Raw genomic sequence first — 24,920 nt, 5'->3', positions numbered from 1 at the left:
AAAAAGAAAGCGACAAAAATTGCCATTGTAAGGGAAAAAGTGACTACTATAACTATGGATGCAACAGATATTTTTAAAAAAGGTTATTATGGACACCTTTGTGTTGATAAGTCTGAAAACTTAAAAATATGTAAAAATTCCTGAAGAATGTACCTTGCAAAAACGGACTGAAAAAGACATGGAGGTCATTTTTGGTTGGTGCGAGACGGAGTGGCCAATGACCTACAGAGCAACATGTCTAAGTTTTAACGTAACTGCTGTGACACATTCGTCCCTCATGATTCTCCATCTGGGAGGAAGACAGTGGTAGGAAACACAAAGCAAATGTGAAAGACTACTATCAGAAATGGATGGGAAAGCAGGCTCAGAGCCTTATCAACAGGACAATTGCTGCATTTCAACAAGGAAAGCCACCTCCTACTTCATTTGCTGCTTCTCCTCCTGTGGGGGCAGTGATCCCACCTGCCCACCAACCCCTGGGTCCTCCTTCCCCTGGTATGATGCCAGCATCCCATGTGGGGGACCTTCCCGTGATGCCAATGATGGGTCCTCCTCCTCCTCCTGGGATGATGCCAGTGGGACCTGCTCCTGAAATGAGACTGCCTAAGGGAGGCCACATGCCAATGATGCCTGGACCCCCTATGATGAGACCTCCCACCCATACTGTGATGGTGCCCACTTGGCTGGGAATTACTCCACCAGACAGATAAGGAGAGAGGGGAGCCTCTTTATTTCCATTTTTTTAATTACTTGTTCTACTTCACCAGGAGATCATGGTGCTGTGATTCTGGGTGTTTTCTCACAGCATGACAAGGAAGATTTGCTCCCCCTTCCTATCAAAGAGAGAATGGTTTTGGTAGGGGAGTAGTGGGACCAAAAAAAAAAAAAAAAAAAGCAATATTCATTTGTATTGTGAAATGTGGAAATAAAATCGCCAACTCTTTTAGTTAAAAAAAAGATAAGTTATGAAAACAAAATTTGTATGAATAATATAACATTAATTAAACATTTATTAGCAAGATAGGAATAAAAAGAAATTTCTTTAACCCAATAAAGGGCATCTATGAAAAAACCTAAAGGAAACATAAAACTAAATGATGGCTGGTGAAAGCATTCCCTCTAGTATCAGGATTAAGGCAAGCGTGCCCGCTACCAACATTTCTTTTCTTTGTTGTACCACATATCCTGGCCAGTGCAGTGTATCAGGGAAAAGGGATGGGGGAAGGTATACAGATCAAAAGGGAATAAATAAAGCTGTCATTATCCATAGATGGTATATTTCCCTATTTGGAAAACACTAAAGAACCAAAATTACTTGACTTTTAGCAAGCTTTCTGGTACAAAATCATTACCCCAAAGACAACTACATTTGTATACAACAGCAACAATCAGTTAGAAAATGTAGTTTTTTTAAAAAAATTATTTTTTTAGAGAGAAAGGGAGAGAGCATGCATGAGCAGGGGGAGGGGCAGAGAGAGGGGGAGAGAGAGAATCTTAAGCAGACTTGGCGCTGAGTGTGGAGCTCAACATGGGCTCAATCTTATAACCCTGAGGTCATTACCTGAGCTGAAACCAAGAGTTGGACACCCAACCAACTGAGGTGCCCCTAGGAAATGTAATTTTTAAAAGATGCCATTTTGAAGTGAAATAGATCAAGGGGATTAAGAATACACTTAACATGATCACCACTGAGTAACATACAGAATTGTTGAATCATATATTGTACACCTGAAACTAATACATACTGTATGTTAATTATACTTCAATTTTTAAAAATACCATTTAACAAAACAACAATATAAAGCACCTAGGAGGGGATCCCTGGGTGGCTCAGTGGTTTAGCGCCTGCCTTTGGCCCAGGGTGCGATCCTGGAGTCCTGGGATCGAGTCCTGCATCAGGCTCCTGGCATGGAGCCTGCTTCTCCCTCCTCCTGTGTCTCTGCCTCTCTCTCTCTATGTCTATCATAAATAATAAACAAATATAAAAAATAAATAAAGCACCTAGGAATAAATCTATCAAAAATTGTACATGCCCGTTGTAAAACTTTATTGAAAGACCTTGCAGATGACCTAGTTAAACAGAGATATGTACTATGACTATGGTTACTATATTCAATATTGAAAATATGCTGATGTTCTTCAAACTGATCCACAGATTCAATGAAATTCCAATAGGATTTTTTTGTGGAACTTGATAAATTGATTCTAAAATTATATGGAAATTTATATGGAAGAGTAAAGGGCTAATAATAGCTCTTGCTCTTGAAGAAGAACCAAATACAAAAAAAAAAATCAATTCAAGACAAATAGAGACTTAAATATGAAAGGAATAAAACCATAAAGCTTAGAAGTCAATATATATATGAAAATATCTTTATGACTTTAGGATAGGGAAGAATTTCTTAAGACATACAAAAAAGCAGAAGGTGTAAAGATAAATGCTGATGAATTTTACTACATTAAATATAAGGACGTATGTTTTCAAAAAAGACCATTAATCAGATGTAAATTCAAGCTCCAAATTAGGAGAAGATATTTGCCAAACATATCATCAAAAACAATTAGGACTTGGAATGAAGAACTTCTAAATATTATAAGAAAAAGACAAACAACTCAATTGAAAATTGGACAAAGGGCATGATTTAGGCATTTCATAGATGAGGGAACACAAATGATTCATAAAAACAAGAAAAGATGCCTCATTTTAAATCAGGCTAAGACAAATTAAAACCACAATGAGATACTATTTCATACCCACTAGACTGGCAAAATTATTAAGCCAAGTGATGGTGAGGTTAGGGAACAGTGTGCTGTTGGTTGATGTGCTACTTGGTATGACCACCCTGCTTTACTTAATAAAGTTCAACAATATGACCCAGTGATTTCACTTCTAGATATGAACCTTAGAAAAATAATTTTTACATGTGCACCAGCCAACAAGTGCAAGAATGCTCATAGCAACACTGATCCTACAGGCAGGAAAATTCATATATCCACCCCCAATACAATGGATAAACCAACTGAAGTATATTCATGCAGTGAAATCACCATTCAAATGAATGAATCCCAGCTGGAACTATCATCAAAGGTAAATCTCAAGAATATGAGGCTACCACGTATGACTGTGATTGCAGGCTGTGGCAATGGGTTCAGTAGGCACTGAGATCTATTCCATGCTCCGTGTGCCAAGCTGTGCACACTGGCACAGGAATGCCTGTCCCTGAAGGGAGGGGTGCTTTTTAAATTTTTAAAAACTGCACAAAGACCCTCTATAGGTTAGCTCTGGTCCTACAAAATCATAATGTTGAATAGAAAGATCACAGAAGTACATATATTCTGTATTACTATATTTCTAGGAAGTGTGAAACCAGGTAAAGGGCAGCCCGGGTGGCTCAGCGGTTTAGCGCCGCCTTCAGCCCAGGGCCGGATCCTGGAGACCCGGGATCGAGTCCCACGTCGAGCTCTCTGCTTCTCCCTCTGCCTGTGTCTCTGCCCCTCTCTCTCTCTGTGTGTCTCTCATTAATAAATAAAGAAAATATTTTTTTAAAAGAAGAAACCAGGTAAAACTAAACAATAATGACTCATATATATGTCGTAAAACTATATAGAAAAACAAGAGAATGATTAACACAAAATTCAGTAGAGTGATTATTTATTGGGAAAGGGGAAGTGTCCAGTTAGAAAGGGCTCATGATGGGTTGGACAGCTCTAAGGTACTGATAATATTCTATTTCTTTGGCTGAGTAGTGGGTACTCAAATACTATGTTGTCATGCTTCATCCTTTATATGCCAACAAACTCCTCCTTTATATATTCCACATAATGATTTTAAATCAAAGGGACTCCACTCAAGGCTACTGACTGAAGACAAGGCTTCCAACATAAGGTTTGGACAGGGTAGATTGCCAAGAAGCCCAGAGCTGAGGGTCTGAGGCCTAAGGGGTCACAGAAGAGACACTGACTGCCTCATGTGCGATGAGGTGGGAGGACCTCAATGGGATGAGCCAAAGGTGCTTCATGAAAAAGCAAATTAAAGTTACAGTAAAATACCACTATTAGAATGAAAACATATGTTCATTTAAAAACTTGTACCCGAAAGCTCTTAGTAGTATTATTTGTAATAATCAAAAAATGGAAACAATGCCAATGTCCATTAACTGATGAATGGGTAAATAAAATATATCTCCAAATGGAATATTATTCAGCAATAAAGGCAATGGGGTATCGATAAATGCTATAGCATAGATGAACTTTGAAAACTTGCTCAGTGAAAGAGGGCAGTCACAAAAGACCACATAATGTGTTATTTCATTTCTATGAAGTGTCTAGAAAAGGCAGATTTGTAGACAGAAAGATTAGTGGTTTCCAGGGGCTGGAGGGAGTGTTTGTGTGGGAATGAAGAGTGACTGCTAATGGGTATAAGGTTTCTTTTTAGGACGATGAAAATGTTCTAAAATTGATTGTGGTAATGGACATACAGCTCTGTGAATATACTACGAGCCAGGGAGTTGTACACCTTAAGTGGATGAATTATATGGCCATGTAAATTTTATCTCAATTAAACTATAACCAAAAAAAAAAAAAAAAAGAAAGCCTAAAAGTCTTTAAAAATTTTTTTAAATACCAACTATCAGTGAGAGTACAGAGCAACTGGAAAATTTGTACATTGTTGGTGAGAATGCAAAATGGTACGGCCACCTTGAAAACAGTATAGGAGTTTCTTATAAAGTTAAAGGCAATACCATATGATCTAGCAATCCTATACATAGGGGTTTACTTGGTTAAATGAAAGCCTATGTTCACAAGTAAGTGAAAAAAAAGAAAAAAAATTTCCCTAAAATGCAAACAACCCAAATTTCCCTCTGTGGGGAAATGGATAAACACACTGGTACATCCATACAAATGGAACGCTATGCAGTAACAAAAGGAACCAACAACTGATGCAGACTACAGCAAGGATGAATTTCACATGCATTGCAATAAGTGAAACAAACCAGATTCAAAAGGTTGCATAGTATATGATTCCATTTACATGATGGCAAAGGCAAAATTCTAGGAACAGAAAACAAACCAGAAGTTGCCTGGAATTAGGGGTTGGGAGAGGTGTTGCATATTAGGGGACACGGGGAAATGTATTGTTGTGATGGACTGTTCTAGATCTTGATTGACTCATGACTGAATGACTTCATCAGAACTCACAGAATACTATACACAGTATACTATAAAGAACGAATTTCATTGTATCTTAGACTTAACTTAATAAAAGAAAAATCCCCATCCCCCTTACCCCCAAATGGTCCCATTAGAAAAAAAAATCTCATGGACTAGAGGCCCTGATGCTAGATGAGAATTTATCAGCTACCCAAATTGTCCCTTTCTTGCTTAAACCTCTCTGCCCCTCCAGGAAATGGAGTAGCTAGGGAACAGAGATGAGCTGAAAGAGTTAAAAAAGAAAGAAAGAAAGAAAGAAAGAAAGAAAGAAAGAAGAAGAAGAAAGAAAGAAAGAAAGAAAGAAAGAAAGAAAGAAAAAAAAAAAAAAAGAAGCTGACCTCGTCCTACTGCCAGCCTTTCTCCCCCTACCACCGTAGAGCTGCAGCCTCAAACAGTGCCCGACCCAGGGAGGGCAGAGACTCTGTTGTATAAAAACTTAGTCTTCCTTATTACACTGAGCTGAACATTTGACTGCTCAAATGAAACTGTTCTTGTAACAGAGAGACCAGAAAAGCTATGGGATTAACCTGAATTCAAACTGGGCATGGAAAGAATCAAACCACAGAGGGGATTGGAAGGGACAGTGGCAGAAAGAATAAAGTGACTTTATGATCATCTCCCTGTGGAACCTGCTCTGTATACTACAACAGCTATGTGTGCAATTAGCACACTTATTACAAAGGACTAATCCCTCCACATGCTGAATAGAGAGCTCCTTGTATTCCAAATGAGTGAAATAATATTATTATAACTTAATAGAATGTTGTAGAAAGTGGGACCTATTTCCCAATGATCCAGGACCAAGACATACGTCCTGAAAAAGTGAACCGGGCCCACTGTGCAAGCATGAGCAGCAGCAGCAAGGCACGATTCCGTGATCTTAGAGGTATTCAGACACCACGGAGGCCAAATGCTGCAAGGTCCCCATTAGAAGGAAAATTTGTCTGCCATGCACATCGCTGTAACCCCAGGGCCCAGGACAGTGCCTGCGACAGAGGAAGAAGACAGGTTTTGAATGGCTGCATGAATGGAACTCCACGATGCAAATAGGAAATTATAAACAAGGATGGTTCCCCCCGACCCCCCACCCCCCCGGCTTGAATTGCAAATTTTATTTAATTGCAATTATAATGATTTTATAGGTCAGGGGTTTGGGCACCTGTGACAGTGGGGTAAGTCCCAGCTTAAGAAGGGTAGTTCCCATCACCTAAAGGCAGCTGGTGGAAAGGGGAGTCTGTAACCATCCCTGGAAGGCTCTGTGTCTGAAACACAAACTAGAAGAAAAGTTTGTTCAAATTCTCCATGGAGAATATTTTTTATTTATTTATATTCTTCTTGCATACTCTAAAACGCACAGTGTGAATTTCCTTTCCTCAGAAACAGTTGTGAGCCTGGTCAATTTATCGGAGCTCTTCAGAAGGTCTTCGGAAACGGTGCCTTAGGTTTGAGCTAAGCGAGTCACAGAGATTGGTCATGAACTACTACAAAATTACAGGAGATCTAGTTATTATCCAACGGTTACTAGAAAAGCATTGAGAACACCAGACATACAGCCAGACAGAGAGGGTAATAGAAGAGCAGATGCTATTTAAGTCAGGGATTTCCATATAGATGACTCTATGTACAGTATCAGAATTCTCTTACAGACAGTAAACTGATGCTTCGGTCATTATTTTAAGGGTACTCTAATATAAATACAAGTCTCACTAATTTTAATCTTTTTTCTTTGGCTCACAAATGCACGAAAATACCATAAACAGTTTTCTGAACTTACTGCATTAATATATATAAATAAGATACATTACAAATGGGAAGAAAATACAAGACGCCTCTTTAACATGGTAAATCTCTGAATATAAATAAGGAATTATTTCATTTACCTACAATTTAAACAGTCCTTGAAATCATTACATGTGTTCTTCCCCTACCCCCAAAAGGTCAGACAACAGAAATATACACAATTCTGCACAAATTAGTCTCTAAAAATACAACAACAGTATACCTGTAGCAATGACTCTGCTATGATTTTCCCTTAACAGGGTACTAATGGAGAGGGTGTGACTCTTGTCAGCTAGTGGTACTTTGTCTCATCTGTCATCACCTCAGGCAGGAGAAACACTGACGACGAGGTCAACTCTCGCCAACAGTATGTCCCTTGGTCCCTGTGACAATGTCTTGAAAAACATCTTTCCTGGGATTGTTGGGCAAGCTGGTTTGCAGCATGTTTGGCCCTCAGTAACTGCTGAAGGTAAAGTTAATTTTCTTGGAGTGGGAGACATGCTGTGATCTATCACCAAGCCACACTCACTATACATACATATACATATAGAGAGGTATATATAACTGTACATATATACTGTGTTCCTAATGTGCAACTTTTTAAAAAGAACGTTATTTCCTACTAACTATAACAAGCTTAAGTAAGGTTTAAACAGTATTCTTCAAGATATTATATTTTCCCTCAGTGAGATAGCCTATGTGTTTCAGCAATTTATGGAGGTTGTCCTAGAGTGCCGGAAGGAAAGGGGACTCCCATAAACTTGTGTTCTGTAGAGGCCAATTACAGATCCTGGCCCAGTCTTTCTATCTCCTCAATGAGGAAGTCAATATCAGACTGTGTAGCAGCTGGGTTCGAGATGACCATCCGGAAAAAGTTGGCCTTGTCCCCCTGAGGCTGGTAGCCAACCATCGTTGTGCCAGACTCCATCATCAGGGCTTTGATTTTGGGAGCCACCTTGTGATGGAAAGCATAAAACAAAACTCAAGACCAGTCTTAACACCATTCTCTTTTCAACAACGCAACCCATTTCTTAGTTGAAAGAAAGAGCAATTGGCTTCACTCTCTGCATTTATACTGGCATAAAGGCAAATATTTTATACAAGTTTCTTTTGTGGTTAATATCCAATGACTGAGTCTATCTACCCAATCATAAATCCCTCAGAAACTACTGTGTGACTGAATTTTGAAAGCCAGTCATAGAACAATGATAAAATGAAAAACAAAAACAAAAAATTCTTAAGGGCTACAACACAAATTAAGTCTTCTGAATAATCCAGAGCCCAGGATACTGCCTGGCACACAGACTACGCTCAGTGAATATTTTGTTAGATGAATGAGATATTACATAAATTAAATACTAATACCAACATCTACAAATAATAAACTGGATATAGAAATCAATGGCTAGAATGAATCAGCATTAGAGTGGACTTGACCTTAGTAAAAGACGTTTTAATAGACAAACTTAATTTGGAAGTTCCTAGGAATAGGTATATCATTCAATTGCCCCACATACAGCCCCATCAACTTAAGGCAGGGATGCGTCCTTTAGAGGTCCCCCCTGTGTCTGAATCTCAGTCAAGGGATAATCCAGATTCAGAGAGAATATAACAAGATGGCTCCCTACCACCCCAAGTCTTTATTTTGTTATTTCTCCTCCATAAGAAGGACACATTAAAGTATGGATGTTCTGACCAGTCAGAAATTGTAGAGGGTTAGATGAGACAAGGAGAGATTCCATACCCTGTGTAGTTTTTCCCGTCGTTCAGGGCTATCTGGAATGCCCCTGAGGCTTTGTGGAATATACCAGAAACAGACGTTTGTATGCTCAGGCTGCAGAGATTTTCAGAAACAAACCAGAAAATTATGAGAACTTGAAAGAAATCTGTTCCCAAACCTTTATGTACCTTTGGTGGGAGGCTCTCAGATCAAAAATATATATGTGTTTTAAAAAGGGCTTCAAGGGGTGCCTGGGAGGCTTAGATGGTTAACTATCTGCCTTCAGCTCAGGTCATGATCTCATGGTCCTGGGATCGAGTCCAACGTCATCTTCCCTGCTCAGCAGGGAGTCTGCTTCTCCCTCTGCCCCTACCCTGATCATGTTCGCTCTCTAATAAATAAATAAAATCTTAAAAAAGGGGGGGAGGCTTCAAGTTCATCTTGAAGGCAATGTTACTTCTATACTAGGGAGAAAAATGCCTAGTTACCCAGTCATATCTGACAAGAGAGCTGTTTCCTATAGCCAATTTTCTAGATGACCAAAGACCACATTTTTTAAAAAAAGATTTCATTTATCTACTTTAGAGAGAGAAAGAAAGTATGAGCAAGTGGGGATAGGAGCAGGGGGGTAGAGAGGGGAGGGGCAGAGGGGGAGGAAGGAGGACAAGCCCACTGGGCTGAGCACAGAGCCAGATGCAGAGCTCACTCTCACACTCCAAGTCTATGACCTGGATCTCAGGACCACGAGACATGACCCGAGGCAAAACCAAGAGACGGCTGCTCAACTGAGTGAGCCACCCAGACACCCCATTCAGGGTCTCAAAGTTACCACCTTTAAACACTGAAGTGTTAAAAAACTATTACATTTGGGTAGTTTTTTAAAAAAAAGAGTGTCATCCATCTTGCCATTTTGTAGTGCCTCTTATATGGACGATGCTCGGCTGAGCATACTAAATATTTTATGAGAGTATTATTTTGATATTGAGTCTTCTCTTGATGACTCAGGATTACTATAATGAACTTTAATATGACATCTAAACCGTAAGACAGTCTCACTGAGATGCCTAGAACTGTTTAGTGTCCTTGCTCTAAAAACTCCTATCCTTTTCGAGTTCTTCTGTATTCTTGCCATAATTTTTCAATTTCCTTCCTAGCTGCTGTTTGCCATCACTCTGCCTGCCTCTAACTGGCTGGAGATATCACATTTGTCTCTAATCTGCTAGAATGTTTAAAATAGTGTAAATGATCCAAGTTTGGTCCCATAGGTGAAAGGCATGACCACCGTATCATTAAGTTGAACTGCTCAGGGCTTTTTCTTCCTCATTTCGTAACTCTCTAGTGTGTTCCTGATAGTTCAGGTTGCCTGATGAATAGACCAAACTGAATGTAGGTGGTGTTATATTATACTGGTTTATGAATGGATTTTCTTTTATTGAATGCCGGCTCCTCTTCCAACTTTCTTTGTCCAACTGTGAGCTCTATTAGGGCAGAGACAGTGTCAGTTTTGGTCACTACTATATAACCCAGTTTATGGCCTGGAATCCGGCACACGGCAAGCATTCAGTCAATAGTAGTAAGACAAGGTCCTTATTGTGTGCAATGTGGATATGAACTCAGGGCTGAAACAACAAAAAATTTTTTTGAGGTGAGGGGAGGAGGGGAAGGGCAGAGGGAGAGGGAGAGGGAGAGAGATCTTACACAGGCTGCACGCCCACCAGGTGAGCCAGATGCTGGGCTTGAACTCACAGCCCTGAGATCATGACCTGAACTGAAATTAAGAGTAGGATGCTTAACCAGCTGAGCCACCCAGGTGCCCCAGGGCAGAAACAATTTTATCTTGCTCTCCTCATAATGAATTTATGTAAAGTAGAACTTCATTTTAGATCCAGTCTTGGGAGACAAAGATACATGTATCTTATGAACTTCCTGGAACTGAGAAATAATTTATCATGCAGGTTCAACACAATAATAAGACATACCCAGGAAAAATAAAGGATTCAAATACGCCAAGCAAAGGCCTCTTGTCTGCAAAGGGCTGGTCAAGAGCTGTACCATTTTAGAAAAGACCAAGGGCAAAAGTCATCCCAATGCTATCAAAAGAGAAGCTCATAGACACAGAGGGAATTAAATGAAGAGTACATTAAAAAATAAAAATTCAGAAGCAGCTTCTGGCAATGTGGGTAAATATGGCTTCGGGAGCATCCCTCACGAGATTTTCTGGAAATGCTGTGCATCTAGTCTATGATGACAACTTACCTCACCGTCGAAAACCATCTCAAATTCTTCTCTGTTTTTAATCTTGGCATAGAGGTATTCGGCCAATTCCAAGCATTTGTTGATCTGATTTTCAAATCCCACTGTGCCCTGGTTTAGGAAAAGAAAAGGCATGTGTGTTGGTAATGGGTTGCATTTTCCTGTGATGAGCATTTGAGAAAGCTACGCTGACCCTGTCTACTGGAAATATCTACCAGAGTATCCTTGAAGATGGTTAGAAGAGCTACCTAATTCAATGAGTGCAGTTTCTTCAGGCCTTGCAAACGAGAAGATGAAGTACGTCTATTCTCTTTTGAAGGTGCTCTAGTCTCTGGGCAGCAAGTCTCAATAGGGCTTGTAGCTTCCCTCTACTTACCCACAACCTGGGCTTGAAGCCTATTGTTAGTTTGCTTTAGGATAGTGCTGCTCAAAGTGTGACCTATGGAATGAGGCCAGTCCATAAACTACGACTGGTGCATGATAATTTGAGAACAGAAATTGAGATTAAGCAGTAAAAATATTTAACAGCATTTGACAGTAATTTTATGTCTACGAACTCTAGTTTAAAAAACTAATGTTTAAGCTTTAATGTTTCTGTCAATTCCTCATCATCTATTGTATTGGTCCATGATAGGTTAAAAAAAAAAACAACTGGTTCTTCACCATGGAGTTTGTGAAATACTGCTTTAGCACCCACCTTCCCCAGCAGTAAGTCCTAGCCGAGCATGTCCCCATCCTCCCTGGGAGGCTACCTTCCACATAATACAGTATTATCCCTTTCTGGTGTCAAGCAGGCAGGCGGGTGGGGAAGCTACCAGTCTCAGGACATGCCCTAAGATTGCAATAGCTCCAGCTATTGACAAACTGGTTGAGCGTGAGTTTCAAAAGCCAGCACGGCTGATTAATAACAACAGCATGGGGTTGTTGAATGGGTTGGTGTTAACAAGGCGAACAGATGCGCAAGGCTGGTTTGTAGGTTGTTAATGGGCCAGGGCAGGGTCCAACATAGGCAAAGCATGAGCCTCCCCAAGTAGTCACTGCTGAGTGTGATTCCTTGGCTAGTCCACTTTCCACTTGAGAAAGAAGCCAGCACCAGGGCCCCACCTCAGCCATCAATTCACTATGAGCCAAACTCCTGGCAGATGGTTCAAGAGGTTATTTTGGGCAAAATGAATTCATGGCTATTTATATGTGTAAAATACCCACAATTGCTTTGTGGTAGAAATCAGGCTATATCTATATTAAGACAAAATGACTTAATGAGGAAAAAAACTAATAATCCATCAAATCCTTCCTACAGAAAAAACATTTGACTAGATATATTGCTGGAAAACCTTGTTGTTTTGGTATTAGTAGATACAATCTTAAATGTGGAAATTATTAAAATTTACAGGAGGTGAATCAAAACAATGGTTGCAATATAAAGCCGTGAAATCAAAATTGCCTTAATTGATTGCATACAAATACTTTTGAAACAATAGTCAAAATCCTCTCCCCTACCCATATTTAGAGGGAAATTTCAATTGTCTGCTTTTTTTTCTAGATACAGAAATGCACCCCAAAAGATTGATAAATATAGATGTGGCATGCCTTAGTCTAGCAGTAGGATTTCTCAGCATAAAGCATGCGATTTTCCAAAATAGCATATAAAGTACAAATAATCTTACATTCTCTATATCTGCACTATATAATTTCAGCATCCCTAAGGATTACAGAGGAAGTCTCTATCTTGGCCAAAGTTTTAGTTGTTATAAGAGAAAGTTACAAGAAAACTTCATGTTAATTCAAATTGAGGAGACTGAATGGAAGGAGGGAGATTTTGACATAAAGGATAAAGTGATCTCATTTGCAAACAAAGAAAATATAGTTAACTCAATTATCTAGATATTGATTGCACACATATTAAATTATCTGTGATATATCTTTGCCTCTCTTTTGCCAGGCAGCCTATGCAGATTGCATTTCTGCTCTATTTCCTGAATTCTCTCCTTCATACCTTTGCTTTCCACATCAGCCAGAACTTGAAAATGTCCACGTGGCGACCACACTGGATTGCCTTGTCCCCAGTGTCGTAAGAGACATCATACTGCTTGTCTGGCTGAAAAAGGTATCCTGCACACATCTGGTTGCATCCTTGGAGTATACCCTATTGTGAAAATCAAGATGAGTTTGCATCTGTATTCATAGCAGAGATGTAAATGACTTTGAAACAGGGCTGGTGGAAGGAGGGACTTGGGATCACATGTGACCTTTCTTCTCATGTCTTTAGGGGCCTTCCATTTGTTCTGATGTCTTTCTTGAAAACCACCCCTGGAAAACACCTTTGCCCCTTTCTCTCGGTTACTCTGATTAGAAAATGATTTTTTGTCTCAGATGCTTACAACAAGGGATCCACTGTCCCTCTAGGGGGCATTTAGAAATGTGTGTGGGAGTGTTGGGTTGTTTCCAAGACCAGGAAGTGCTATGGCATTCAGTGGACAGGGGCTGGGGATATAAAATTCCTGCAGTGGCTGGAGATAGTCTCATGCTGTGAAAAATTTTCCTCCCTCCAAGCACTGCCCCACCACCCCACCCAAAGTCTTCTAGTCTTTTCCAGGATCTCCTGTACTGTTAACAGACACTCTATTAGGAAAGTAGTAAAGAGTTTGGGTAGGTTCCGGCTCCTACAAGTTGGAGACAGATTTTTGGAATAGCCTCAGTGTGCAAACATTTTACCGGAGCAACAGTGCTTTTGAGAGCAGGGTCCCATTACTAGATGCTTAAAGAACTAACTCATTTACAGAAGCTTTTTAGCCAACATTCCTTGTTGCTCTAAGTTGACATTTGCAGTTATTCCCAACTGACCTCAGCTCTTCGGACCACAAATTCATGCTAAGGACCTATAGTATGTTCCAGGGAGAGCTCTTTGTACTCACTGAGATGAGAGTTGGTGGCTCACCCAATGGCTTTCACTTTTGCCTGTCCAAACACGAAGGAATGAGCAATGAAATGATGCCCTTATAGTTTTGGTCACGGGCAGGGCCCTGAGACTGAACAGTAGTAGGAAGGGCAGTGGAGGGCGAGAGCCCAGAAGAGGCAGGAGCTGGCTGGAGGCTGAGACGCAAGGGCAGGAAGGACAGCAATGGTAGTCTCAGTGGGGCTGTCAACCTCAGTGTCTAGCAAGTACAGTAAGAAAGCAAACCCCCCTCCCCCAAACCCTATGCTCTTCTCTTCTTGTGCCTCATAAAGGACATTCAGGCTGCCGGCTCATCTTTGGAGGGAGCACAGACCTTTTCCTTGACAAGAATGGCAGAGCACTGCAACAGCACGCCCATCATCTTGTGAGGGTTCCAGGTGACTGAGTTGGCCCTGAAAGAAGCACATGATATGCTCTGAGGAGAAGGCGCAGGAGTCAGCAAGACGCAACTGTCCTCTTGAGGAAAATGCAACCCGTTGCAACTGGAGCCAGTGTACATTTTCGATGCCTCGCCCCCTAGATTGGCCAGTCTCAGGGTCCTGGGTTGCAGACTGCCTCTTCTAAATAACGGCTATTAATAACAGCTAACATTTATGAAGAGTGTTTATGACGTGTCCTGTTGTCCTGAGAGCTTCGCAGGCATGATCTCAGTGGTTAAGAACTCAGGCTTTGGAGCCAGACTGTCCAAGTGTGAATGCTGGCTCTGCCATTTGCTAGTTTGGGCAAGTAACATAACTTCTCTGTGCCTCGGCTTTCCCATCTGTAAAATGGGGAGAATAGCATCTGCCTCACAGAAGTTGATAAAGGATAAATACAAAATGCTAATAACCATTCTTGGAATATCTAATTCTCACAACAACCCTGCGAGGCAGGGACTATCATTACCTCTATTTTACATGGAGAAACAGAAGCATGAAAGGGTTAAATACCCAAAGTCAAACAGCTGGGAAGTGCCAGAGCCAAGATTCAAGTCTAAGGAGTCTGACTACAGGGCCAGTGCTCACAACTCTTCGCTAGCCTGACTCCCTCTAGGAGCCAGACCCTGGCTTCTTTCTACCTTCCTGTTCTTATTTATAAAATGGGCTGGCAATGCTGACCTACCTGCTTATGAGGTGGTATGAAGAGTGACACCTAAAAGCAAGGATCATTTAGGTAATTCAAGGTTCTGACTACTTAGCAGCATTGTTTAAGTGCCAAATGAACCTGATATTGCCAGTGTAGGCTGCAGTGGTAGCTGAACAAACATGGTTTCCTAGCAACCACAGCAGTCGTTCAGACACAATAAAAGGGTTAAGGAGCAGGCTAGCTAAGCCATCACAGAGACAAGTCGGTACAGTCTATGATGACAGGAACGGGGGTAACTTGCTCCAGTGGTTTCCAGACTCCTCCCAACATGGGCTGGCCCACAGCTGGCCTCTGCACCTTAATACCTGTGAAGGATTTTTTCCCCAGGCACAGCAATTGGCTCTGAACTATACTGCCTCTGTCCTCCCTAGAGCTAAATCCTTGCTGTGAATTTTTAACCTCTTCATTCTGCTGAGGTCCTTTAGGCGGAAAATAATTTAGTGTCTATGTGACTCTAGGGTGTGTACTGTGTTTCGAGGAGAAGTAAGTCCTGAAGTACTTTTGCCCCTTTGCACATAGTACAATAACCTTTGTGAAAGAGCCCTGTGATGAATTCTTTGAAAAGGTGACTAAATGTTTATCTTAGTAAAAATCATCAGTGTCAAGCCATATTTAAAAGGCAGGGCATTTAATCAATTTTCTCATAGCTATCATTCACTGACTCTTTAAAAAAATGTATTTAGGTCTCAAAAAATGTCTTAAATGGTTTTTTGAATGTCCTAGAGGACTGAAGCAAATGATTCTTGGCTGTTACAAATGTAAAATCATAAAGACATGATATGGATTCAATTTCCTTCAGAAGACATATGTGCTATAAGATGTTAGGAAAAGCTAAACCTTTCAGGTTTTCCTAGACTCAAAAGATGGAAAATGAAAATGGCCTGAAAAATCTAACGTACAGTTGGATTGGCTCATCTCCATTTCCTATATTATCCGATGATTATGCTTCAGAGAGTCAGCTCCACTCACCTTGACACTGGCCTTTCAAGACCGAGCCAGAAGGAAAGAGGCAGAGTAGAGGCACCTGAGACTCAAGCCAGAGTCCTGGCTGTGAGAGAAGCCACTGGTGCACTTTCCCTGCCCCCTGTCCACCTCTTCCCTCCGTCTGCTCTCACCTCTCTCTACTTTGCTTCAGCCACACCGGCCTCTTTGATGGTCCTCCAACTTGCCAAGAACAGCCCTACTTCAGGGCCTTTGCACTTGCCCTTTTACCATCTGGAATGCTCTTGTATGTATCCTTGCTTCCTGTCCCCCTTTATCCCAGGATCTGCTGAAATGTCACATCCTCAGGAAGGCCTCTGACTACCCCGTCTCAGATAGCATGCCTTTGTCCTCACTGTTACCCTAACTCTGCTTTGTTTTTCTTTACTATGACACAGACTAAATATCTGTTCATGGATAAACACTGATGTGTAACTTTAAACAAGTTACCCCCATTTCTGTCATCATCCTTCCACTGGACAGGAAGCTTCAGGAAGGTAAATCCCTTCGTTGATAATGCTTTTTAGAAACTGCCTTATTTTTCCTACATGTACCAGATACATATTTTTTCATAGAAAAGTGCCACAGGTGGCTGGACTGAAGGCAGGTAACTGAGTATTCACATTCATGGCTGCCTGGCTCGTGATAGGTGCTCAGGAAATATTTGCTGAATGAATGAATGAATCAAGGTGAGTTCATTCTGGATCAATATTTTGGAGCCAGGTTAAAGTCATATTTGGCTTATGACTGCATTCTCTCTAATCAGAAGCTTCTGTTCCTGATATGAAATGTGCCAGGTTAGCAAGTGAACACAAGAAATGATCCTTATTCTAGCTGGCGGGGTAGGGGCCTGGTTCTTCTGGGTGGAGGTGGGAGTGTCCTAGCAGCAATCAGTGTCTTGGGAAAAGCCCAGATGGGTTTTGATGCCTCGGTGCTCCTCTGGGTAACCTTCTTTGCCTCCTCAGCCACTGTAGGTGACAGCAGAGGGGACTGCCATTCGCAATGGGTGCAAGATCCAAACATGTCAGAGGATTTGACCACCCACCAAGTAAACTCAGTAATTGAGGACAGGAAACAAAGGGGTGGGGGTGAGGGTTTCATGTTGGGAGCTTGTGCAGAAATGGCTCAGGTACTGGGCCAGAAAAAATAAAAAGTAGAACTAGAAAACACAATCATATTTGGCTTAGAACCACCTGCTAAACTTAAACAGTGAGCAAAGAAAATAAATTAGTTAGATCAACTGAGTGTTCTATCGTGTTCTCAGCAGTAAATTAAATGAGAAAGAAGAGTGGACTGAACCAGTGCCCATTTCTGTGCCCTTGGCTAACTCTCATTTAGCCCTTAGGTCCCCGCCTACCTTCTCTTCTCTACCACCCGGCCTCCTAGCAATCACACCTGTCGTTGTGCTTATCACGTTGTGTTGTAACTGTTTTTCCTCTATTGTGAGCTCACTGAAGACTCCTTTGACTGGGAATCATGTTTGGTTCCCCAGTGCCTCGAATACAGTAATTGCTCAATAAATGCCTACTGAACTAAAGTGGACTTAGATTGAAATAAGACGTTGGGAATCGGGGTAGAGAACATCAGGGGACTGGGCCGCGCAGCATGTTTGATGGCCTGAATGGAAGGCGGCCCTGAGCTCAGGCCCTTACCTTTCTATGCCGCTGAGTTTGTGGCGGTGCTTCTGGGACATGAGCAGCCCACCGCCCCAGGCAGCCTGTGGGGGCAGAGACAGGAGGGGGAGTAGTGACATTTTAGAATCCCCAAACAATCACTCCACACCCCTAGTGAAATGTGAAAGAGAAGGGAAATGGTGAAAAACGTTGAGTTTGTTTGACAAAAGGCACCCACACTGATGGTTCAACCAGGGGCAGTTCTAACTATTTATCATCTGTCACTTCTTCTCCAAAAGTTCCTCCAGGTTAACCTCAGAGCAGTGGTGTGAATGATGCAGGTAAATCGGGCCTGAGTCTATGGTACCAAGACCCAAAGGCCCAGAGTACTGCGGAAAGCCAGGGGCACTCAGTGAGCCCCAGCATGGCTCTGGAAGTGACACAAAGGACAGGGCGCGCCATCTGATTCTCCCTGGGGTAGAATTCTAAGGGCTCCTGATAAAACTCAGAAGGCAGCAGCTATGCCGGGCTTGGGGGTCTCTCCACAAGAGTTAGACATTTTTGTGGGTGCCCTGATGCTAGTTGACTGAATAGCTTGGGATGCCACATGACACAAGAGCGGCCTTTGGTGGTCATGTGCTCAACAGTTGGGCAGATTACCCAACTATCCAGTTATGAGAAGTTATAGCCATAAGATCATGGAAAGAGAAAAAAGAAAAAATATACCCAGTCTCTATGTTCCTGGGAAAATTTGGGACTAAATCTCTTGGTTGATAACACCTTCCTCATAGGACGTTTTTTTTTGTTTTTTTTTTTTACATGTACCAGATACATGTTTTTTTTGTTTTTTTTTTTTTTGAGAAGTGTCATAGATGACTGGATTGAAGGCAGGTAGATGAGTTTCTGGATTCATGGCTACTTTGTCTACATCGTATCTTAGACATTTTTCGCTCTGAAACCAGCTAAATTCCACTGTGCAGCTATTTTCTAGACAAAAGCTTCCTGGAAAGGTGGTGGGGACTGTATTCTCACAAGAACCACAGAAGACGGTGGTGGGCCAGTGAGCAGCTAGGTGAGTCCTAGAAGATGTACGGGCCCATAGTATGTACTTGTCATGAATGGCCAGCTAGAGGCCACAGAAGGGCTGAGCTAATGTGATGTGTAGAGAGCACCGGCTGGGGCACTGGGAGAAGCTTGTGGCAAATCATAAAGCAGAGCTGTTGCCACCCCCAAATGGACTGGCCACTCTGAGTTCCAGCACTTACATCGACATGCAGCCATAGGTTATATTTCTCACATATATCTGCAATCTCCTGTATCGGATCAAAAGCCCCATACACAGTCGTGCCAGCAGTTGCATTGACATAAAGAGGAACATATCCCTATAAGGGAAGAGAGACAGGCTGATTAGTCTTTCCAACCCTCTCCTTTCCACATGAAGTAGAAGAACTGCCGTGGCATTTCTTTCTGACAGAGATCAGCTAAGCTGACGTGATGTCAGACACTGTCTCTGGGAAAATGCTTTGTTGGTCCATTTACTCATTCATTCAACAAACAGATTTTGAGGGACATTTATGTGCCAGGCCCTGTTGTAGAGCTGCAAGGGAATACAGCTGTCAGCACTACAGAAGGAGATTTCTGTCCTGTGGAGTTAACATTCTAGTCAGTGTGTGTGTGTGTGTGTGTGTGTGTGTGTGTGTGTGTGTGACAAACAACAATCAAAATTAAATAAGCAAAATACACAGCATGTTCAATAGTGATAAGTTCCATGGCAAACAGTAAAGCAGGAAAGAGTAATAATAAATGTTTGGGGGCAGCCCAGGTGGCCCAGCGGTTTAGCGCCACCTTCGGCCCAGGGCATGATCCTGGAGACCCAGGATCGAGTCCCACGTCGGGCTCCCTGCGCGGAGCCTGCTTCTCCCTCTGCCTGTGTCTCTGCCTCTCTCTGTGTGTCTCTCATGAATAAATAAATTAAATCTTTAAAGAAAAATAAATGTTTGGAGTGATGGGCAGGTAGCGCTGAACATCATCCGGGTATTACAAAGCTCTGTTGCTCTAAGTATACTGGCGTAATCATTATACTGAAGCATTATTTATTTTTTATTTTTTACAAGATTTTATTTATTTATTTGACAGAGAGAGTGAGAGAACACAAGCAGGAGGAGCTGCAGAGGGAGACTCCCCACTGAGCAGGGAAGCAAGGAGCCGGATGCCGGATGCTGGACTGAATCCCAGGACCCTGGATCATAACCTGAGCCAAAGGCAGAAGCTCATGTGACTGAGCCACCCAGGCGTCCCTAGCATTGCTCGTTTATTTAAAACATGGTAGAAGCAGAAACATTCACAAATAATGGACACAGTAAAATTTTGATGTGAACAAGAAATACATAAGTAAGTGGAGTAACAGGGCTAATACAAGCTTAAGGGACTCTAGCAGTCCTGGGTTTTTTCAAGCTCAGCTTCACCCATGCCCCTTGCTCCATCCTAGCGGAATTTCCATCCATCTCCTCTACCGACCAGCAAAAACAGCTACAGCTAGAGAATGAGGTACAAGGGTTTAACCAAAACAAGGAGTTGGGAAATGCCTGACAGCTACCTGGCAGCATCTTGTGGATACATCTGTTCTGTGAGATTTTTTTTTGTTTAATAGAATTTATTGAGGCTGGATTCACCAAGTACCATGGGCCATCTGCCAGGGCATGGAAGCATTTTGCCAAACAGAAGCCTAAGCTAAAATGGTATTTGTTAAAATGAGATTATACCTAACAAGTAGCAAGTGAAAAGCTCAATTAGGCTGTATCTTCATGATGCTTGGGTAGTGGATTTATTGAAGTACATCAAACTAATCACTCGGCATAATAAAGATAGGACAAGTGGCTTAATTAAGACTGAATTTCTCATTTTTCTAAAAAAAATGATATTGTATAGACAGAGCTTTAAAGTGCAATCATCTCATAAGTTGGAAATAAGCAAATACCTGAGAATATAATTTTAGAAACATAATAAAATTACCTCTTATATTATCAAAGACTTTTATTGGCAGAAAGAAGATATTTGTAAAAATTTGTATTCACTAGAGTTTAGGTGCACCACAGAGTACATACATACCTTTTGCTTGGCTTCAAGAATTTTTGCCTCTAAATCAGCTGGAATTATCTTCCCCCTGTAATTATTATAAAGGAAGAGAAATTAAAATGAAGAATCAATGAGATTGCACATGAAAAAAACTTCAGCAGCAGCAAAAAGTAATTTAATCGGATATTTTCAACAGACCATTAGCAGCTTGGCACACTGTACTGAGTCAGTGCTTAAGCACAATAAAACAAATTTAACAGATGAACACATTTAATACATCAAGAACCTAATATTCACTTTCCTCTGCCTACCTTTCGTTGCACTTTATCAAAATCACATTGTCAGTTCCAAAGCCAAGTGCAGCTCCAGCCTTCTTTATGGAATAGTGACTCTGCAACAAACAGAGGATGGAGGTTAGAAATCAGCCCCTTGTAAAGCACCATAAACGTGCGAGAGCACCCAACTCACGTGTTCTGAGGTGAAGAGGACCAGTTTGGGAACGGCCGCCATGCCCTTTGTCTTAACTTCCGGGAAGAACTTGTAGCGAGCAGCCATGATGCTGTACATGTTGGAGATGGCTCCCCCTATGAGCAAGCAGATACACTGGGAGGTGTGAAGCTCCATCATGGTTGTTTCTAATAACAAAGGCTGAGCTGGTGTCTTAAAAGACAAGGGATGCAGAAAGAGGAGGGACAATATACTGATAGATCTTGCTGGCTTCTCTATTGCCAGGGCTTCCCTCTGGCCCCTTTGCCTTGAGAATACTAGTAGTCACACTCATTAGCAAAGCCATCTAGGCAATCTGGCTAGAGGTGATTCATGTACTCCAATCCCATGCCACCTGGAGCCTAGACAGAAATATAAGCGGTGGCAATGGCAGTGGCTGCAAAGAGACAGGTGAGTTACAACTTTCCTGCTTTCACTTTCTGCTCCATCTATTTACTGAACAAAGATGAATCTATTCTCTGAATCAGAAAGACAGAAAAAGAGAGAGTAATGGAGCCTACAGAAGGAAACAGTGACATTGCCTGGATACTTTCCTCAAAGAATAGGTCAACTGAGTTATTAATTCATTTAAGGGAGCTCTAAGTTTATTAAAATAAAACCAAACTCGTGTTTACTTAAATAAAGGTCAGAGGTAGAACAGAGGTAACTAAGTAGGTATGTCTGGCCAACACAAACTAATCACTTTTGCACCAACTCCTTGACAATTAAACAGGCAAGTTCATGGTCAACTTGGGGATGCCTGGGTGGCTCAGGGGTTGAGCATATGCCCTTGGCTCAGACTGTGATCTTGGGGTCCTGGGGTAGAGTTCCGCATCAGGCCCCCTGCAGAGAACCTGCTTTTCCCTCTGCCTATATCTCTGCCTCTCTCTCTAGGTCTCTCATGAATAAATAAATAAAAACTAAAAACAAAAAAACAAAAAAACAAAAAACATGGTCAACTTGAATTGCCTGGACACTCGTAATTCTTATTTCTTCTCTTCCCCTTGTATACAATCATGCTCTCTCTGACATCCCACAGTGCTTCTTACTTCCAAGAATATCTGTCCTTGTTTTAAAGATTCTTATTGTATCCACATCAAACTGGAGATTCAAAGTAGATGCACTATTTTGGCTGAAATCAATTAGTCAATTGATAATCTGATTCACTGATCCCCAGACTAAGCCAATTGTTGTTGACAGACTAGAGTTGTTTAGCATGATTTGAACACAACCTTTGTCCGTTTTTACAGGTGAGGCACAGGCTCTGTTAGGTACTACACATAGAATGCAGCATTCTTGCTAGCCTTCACCTTGACAAAGATAGGGCAGGAGTATTGAAAAAAAATATTTTTTAAGGTCATTATTCTTCCACAAACTCACTTCATGTTTAGGATAAGGAGCTCAAGGATCTATACCACAAATCTGGAGGACAGTCAGGGAAAGAGAAGAGAAACATACCAGGAGAAAATATCCCATCACCATCTTTACTTGACCATCCAACTATCTCTCTCATCTTCTTAAGTGTTATTTGCTCCATGAGGACAAATACTGGTGCAATTTCATATGTAAACCTGAAAAGGTGGTGAGAAAAAAAAATGAACATAAAGAAGTCAAACCATTTGTCCAGGGAACACAGATGATTGGTTTAGTATTTGTACTTGGGTTCTAAAAAAACATATTCAAAACCACTAAAACATTTATTGGAAATGCATTAAGTCACCAACCATAAAATATCAGAAACCAGCCTGGGATACCTAGAGAGGTGGTGGAAGTGTCTGCTCTGTGCTTTCTCACCAACAAAATAGATTTTTATCTGAATGGAATGTCTTAGATGTGGTCCACCCAGAGAAATAGAAGGAGAAAAAATGACTTTCCTGGGTCTCCTTCACCTCTAAGATCTAAGATGATGCAAATGTTAATTGAAAAAAATGTATTTTAAGTTCTACATAAAATTGGTTTGCAACTGACTGAAACTGCCAGTTTCATACTCACAGAATCTAAAACTCAGAGCCAAAATCTGTCTTTTAAAAACAATGTAAACATCTGAAAGCTAACTGTGAATCTAATTGGAAATATTAGATTTACGTTTTAAAGATCGTTTTAAAGAACGTTTAATACGTTTTAAAGATCTCAAATATAATTATCTACATGGTTTTTCTACTGATAATCCTCAAGGACAGCTATGTTTCTATAATTCTCCGAAGTCAATATCTGTCAAGAATAATTATAAGTGATGATTTTCTAATTACCAATTATAAATAATAAGAAGATAGTCAACTGGCATCCACAGCTAACTGCAGGCACCAGATATCCTGATAGGCTAGCTTTGTCTTCTAACTGATTTAGAAGTAGCAAGCCATACTTCTCTCAAAGCAATTGAGAACAGAAGCACAGTCAAGTAGACCAGTCATTGAAACAAGATTGTGGTACCAAGGATAGGGCTTAAGAGAAATCAAAGAAGGTCCATCCATAGAAAATTAGTCCAGAAAACCAAAAGATATTTACTGACTCTGAGGATCTCTGTCTTTCTTCTTTTTGCTTGGTCTTCTTAAGCACTAGAGCCTGTGGGCTCAGCTCCGACCATGCTTGCTGAAGAGAGATTCCTAGATTGACTCAGCCAAGTGATATGGGGGGAGTTTAACATTGATTAGGGTGTTTGGGCTGAACGCCAATGCTGAGGACTAATGGGAATTCTTGCTGGCTTAATGATTTAGAAAAGCTATTTGCAAGGATGAGATAACAATTGTACAATAAGACACAGGTGAAGCTACTAAGTTTTAATCATGGGGTGGGGGGAGCAATTAAATTAACCACTTTTGGTAAAAGAGGACAAAGAGATCCTGGAGGATCTCCAGGATATATCTGTTGGTAGAAGAATTTTGTTTCCAAAAAGAATATGTCCATTTTCCTTGGGAGGACCCTTGAAATTTAGGAAGAAGACCCTTGGAAATCATGTGTTCAGTTACCATCACCTCTGGAGGTCACAATCATGCTTTGGTTCTGCTCTGAGCCCCATCACCGTAGCAACCAACACTCCCTCATGTCTGATGGCCTGATAAAGGAAGAAGAAGAGAAGGATTCCTGGTTTAGCCTGTGCTGCTAAGTGTACCGAGAGGCAAACTCATGATGTGCTTCCAACCATTCTTGAACAAATGTGGTATCAATAGTGCCACTGAGTTTTGGAAATGTTGGAATGGCAAAAATGTCTGCATGGTGGAGGGGTATTGGTGGCAGTGTATGTGCTGGAGTTTCATGATACCAAGTGAGAAGTTTCTCTGGGAAAAGGCAAGGAACAAATGGAATCACACATCATAATATCAGAACCTTATCAAGGATTAGATGAGAGCTGAGTTGGAGTCAAGTCAGTGTTAGATGGCCAGGCCAGGAACCACATGGGAAAGGGAGAAGGGATGGCACTGAAGGACAAAGGGTTGGTCCACTTCATGATTCAAATCAATTTAGGTCCCAGGTTTGTATGAACTAGTGATTCTTCTTAAGGACCAGGAACATGGCCATTACTCTCAGGACTATGAGGAAGAGTCTAGAGAGTTTGATCATCTAGAGACTATTCGATCTCATCTGTTTCAGTTTCCTTATCTGTACCAGGTGCCCAGTTCCTAAAATCGTCTTTCAGTTTCGTTCAATGAATACATATTCTATTCTCTGCCAGGTGGCATCTTATGTCCTGAGGAGACAAAGATGTTATCAGACACCATTCCCA

General features: G+C 41.3%; 1 protein-coding gene and 1 pseudogene across 2 annotated transcripts in view; one reads left to right on the top strand and one right to left on the bottom strand.

The window, feature by feature from the left end:
* The first annotated feature begins 234 nt into the window (after nucleotides 1-234).
* LOC121501453 lies at nucleotides 235-710 on the top strand (annotated as a pseudogene).
* A 5,787-nt stretch (nucleotides 711-6,497) lies between these two features.
* GAD1 (glutamate decarboxylase 1) overlaps nucleotides 6,498-24,920 on the bottom strand; it is a 42,023-nt gene continuing 23,600 nt past the window's right edge. For both annotated transcript variants that reach the window (XM_041773503.1, XM_041773501.1), the window contains exons 7-17: nucleotides 22,658-22,770; nucleotides 21,182-21,297; nucleotides 21,025-21,104; nucleotides 20,747-20,801; nucleotides 18,904-19,020; nucleotides 17,678-17,742; nucleotides 14,233-14,311; nucleotides 12,960-13,109; nucleotides 10,967-11,074; nucleotides 8,735-8,824; nucleotides 6,498-7,945 (exon numbers count right to left, since the gene is read on the bottom strand). In XM_041773503.1, coding sequence (XP_041629437.1) covers nucleotides 7,772-7,945; nucleotides 8,735-8,824; nucleotides 10,967-11,074; nucleotides 12,960-13,109; nucleotides 14,233-14,311; nucleotides 17,678-17,742; nucleotides 18,904-19,020; nucleotides 20,747-20,801; nucleotides 21,025-21,104; nucleotides 21,182-21,297; nucleotides 22,658-22,770 — 1,147 coding nt within the window. In that variant the 3' untranslated portion in view covers nucleotides 6,498-7,771. The remainder of the gene's footprint in view (nucleotides 7,946-8,734; nucleotides 8,825-10,966; nucleotides 11,075-12,959; nucleotides 13,110-14,232; nucleotides 14,312-17,677; nucleotides 17,743-18,903; nucleotides 19,021-20,746; nucleotides 20,802-21,024; nucleotides 21,105-21,181; nucleotides 21,298-22,657; nucleotides 22,771-24,920) is intronic.

The sequence above is a fragment of the Vulpes lagopus genome, chromosome 11, assembly GCF_018345385.1.
Source record: "Vulpes lagopus strain Blue_001 chromosome 11, ASM1834538v1, whole genome shotgun sequence".
Taxonomy (NCBI): Eukaryota; Metazoa; Chordata; class Mammalia; order Carnivora; family Canidae; genus Vulpes; species Vulpes lagopus.
This window is presented reverse-complemented; position numbering and strand designations above follow the sequence as displayed.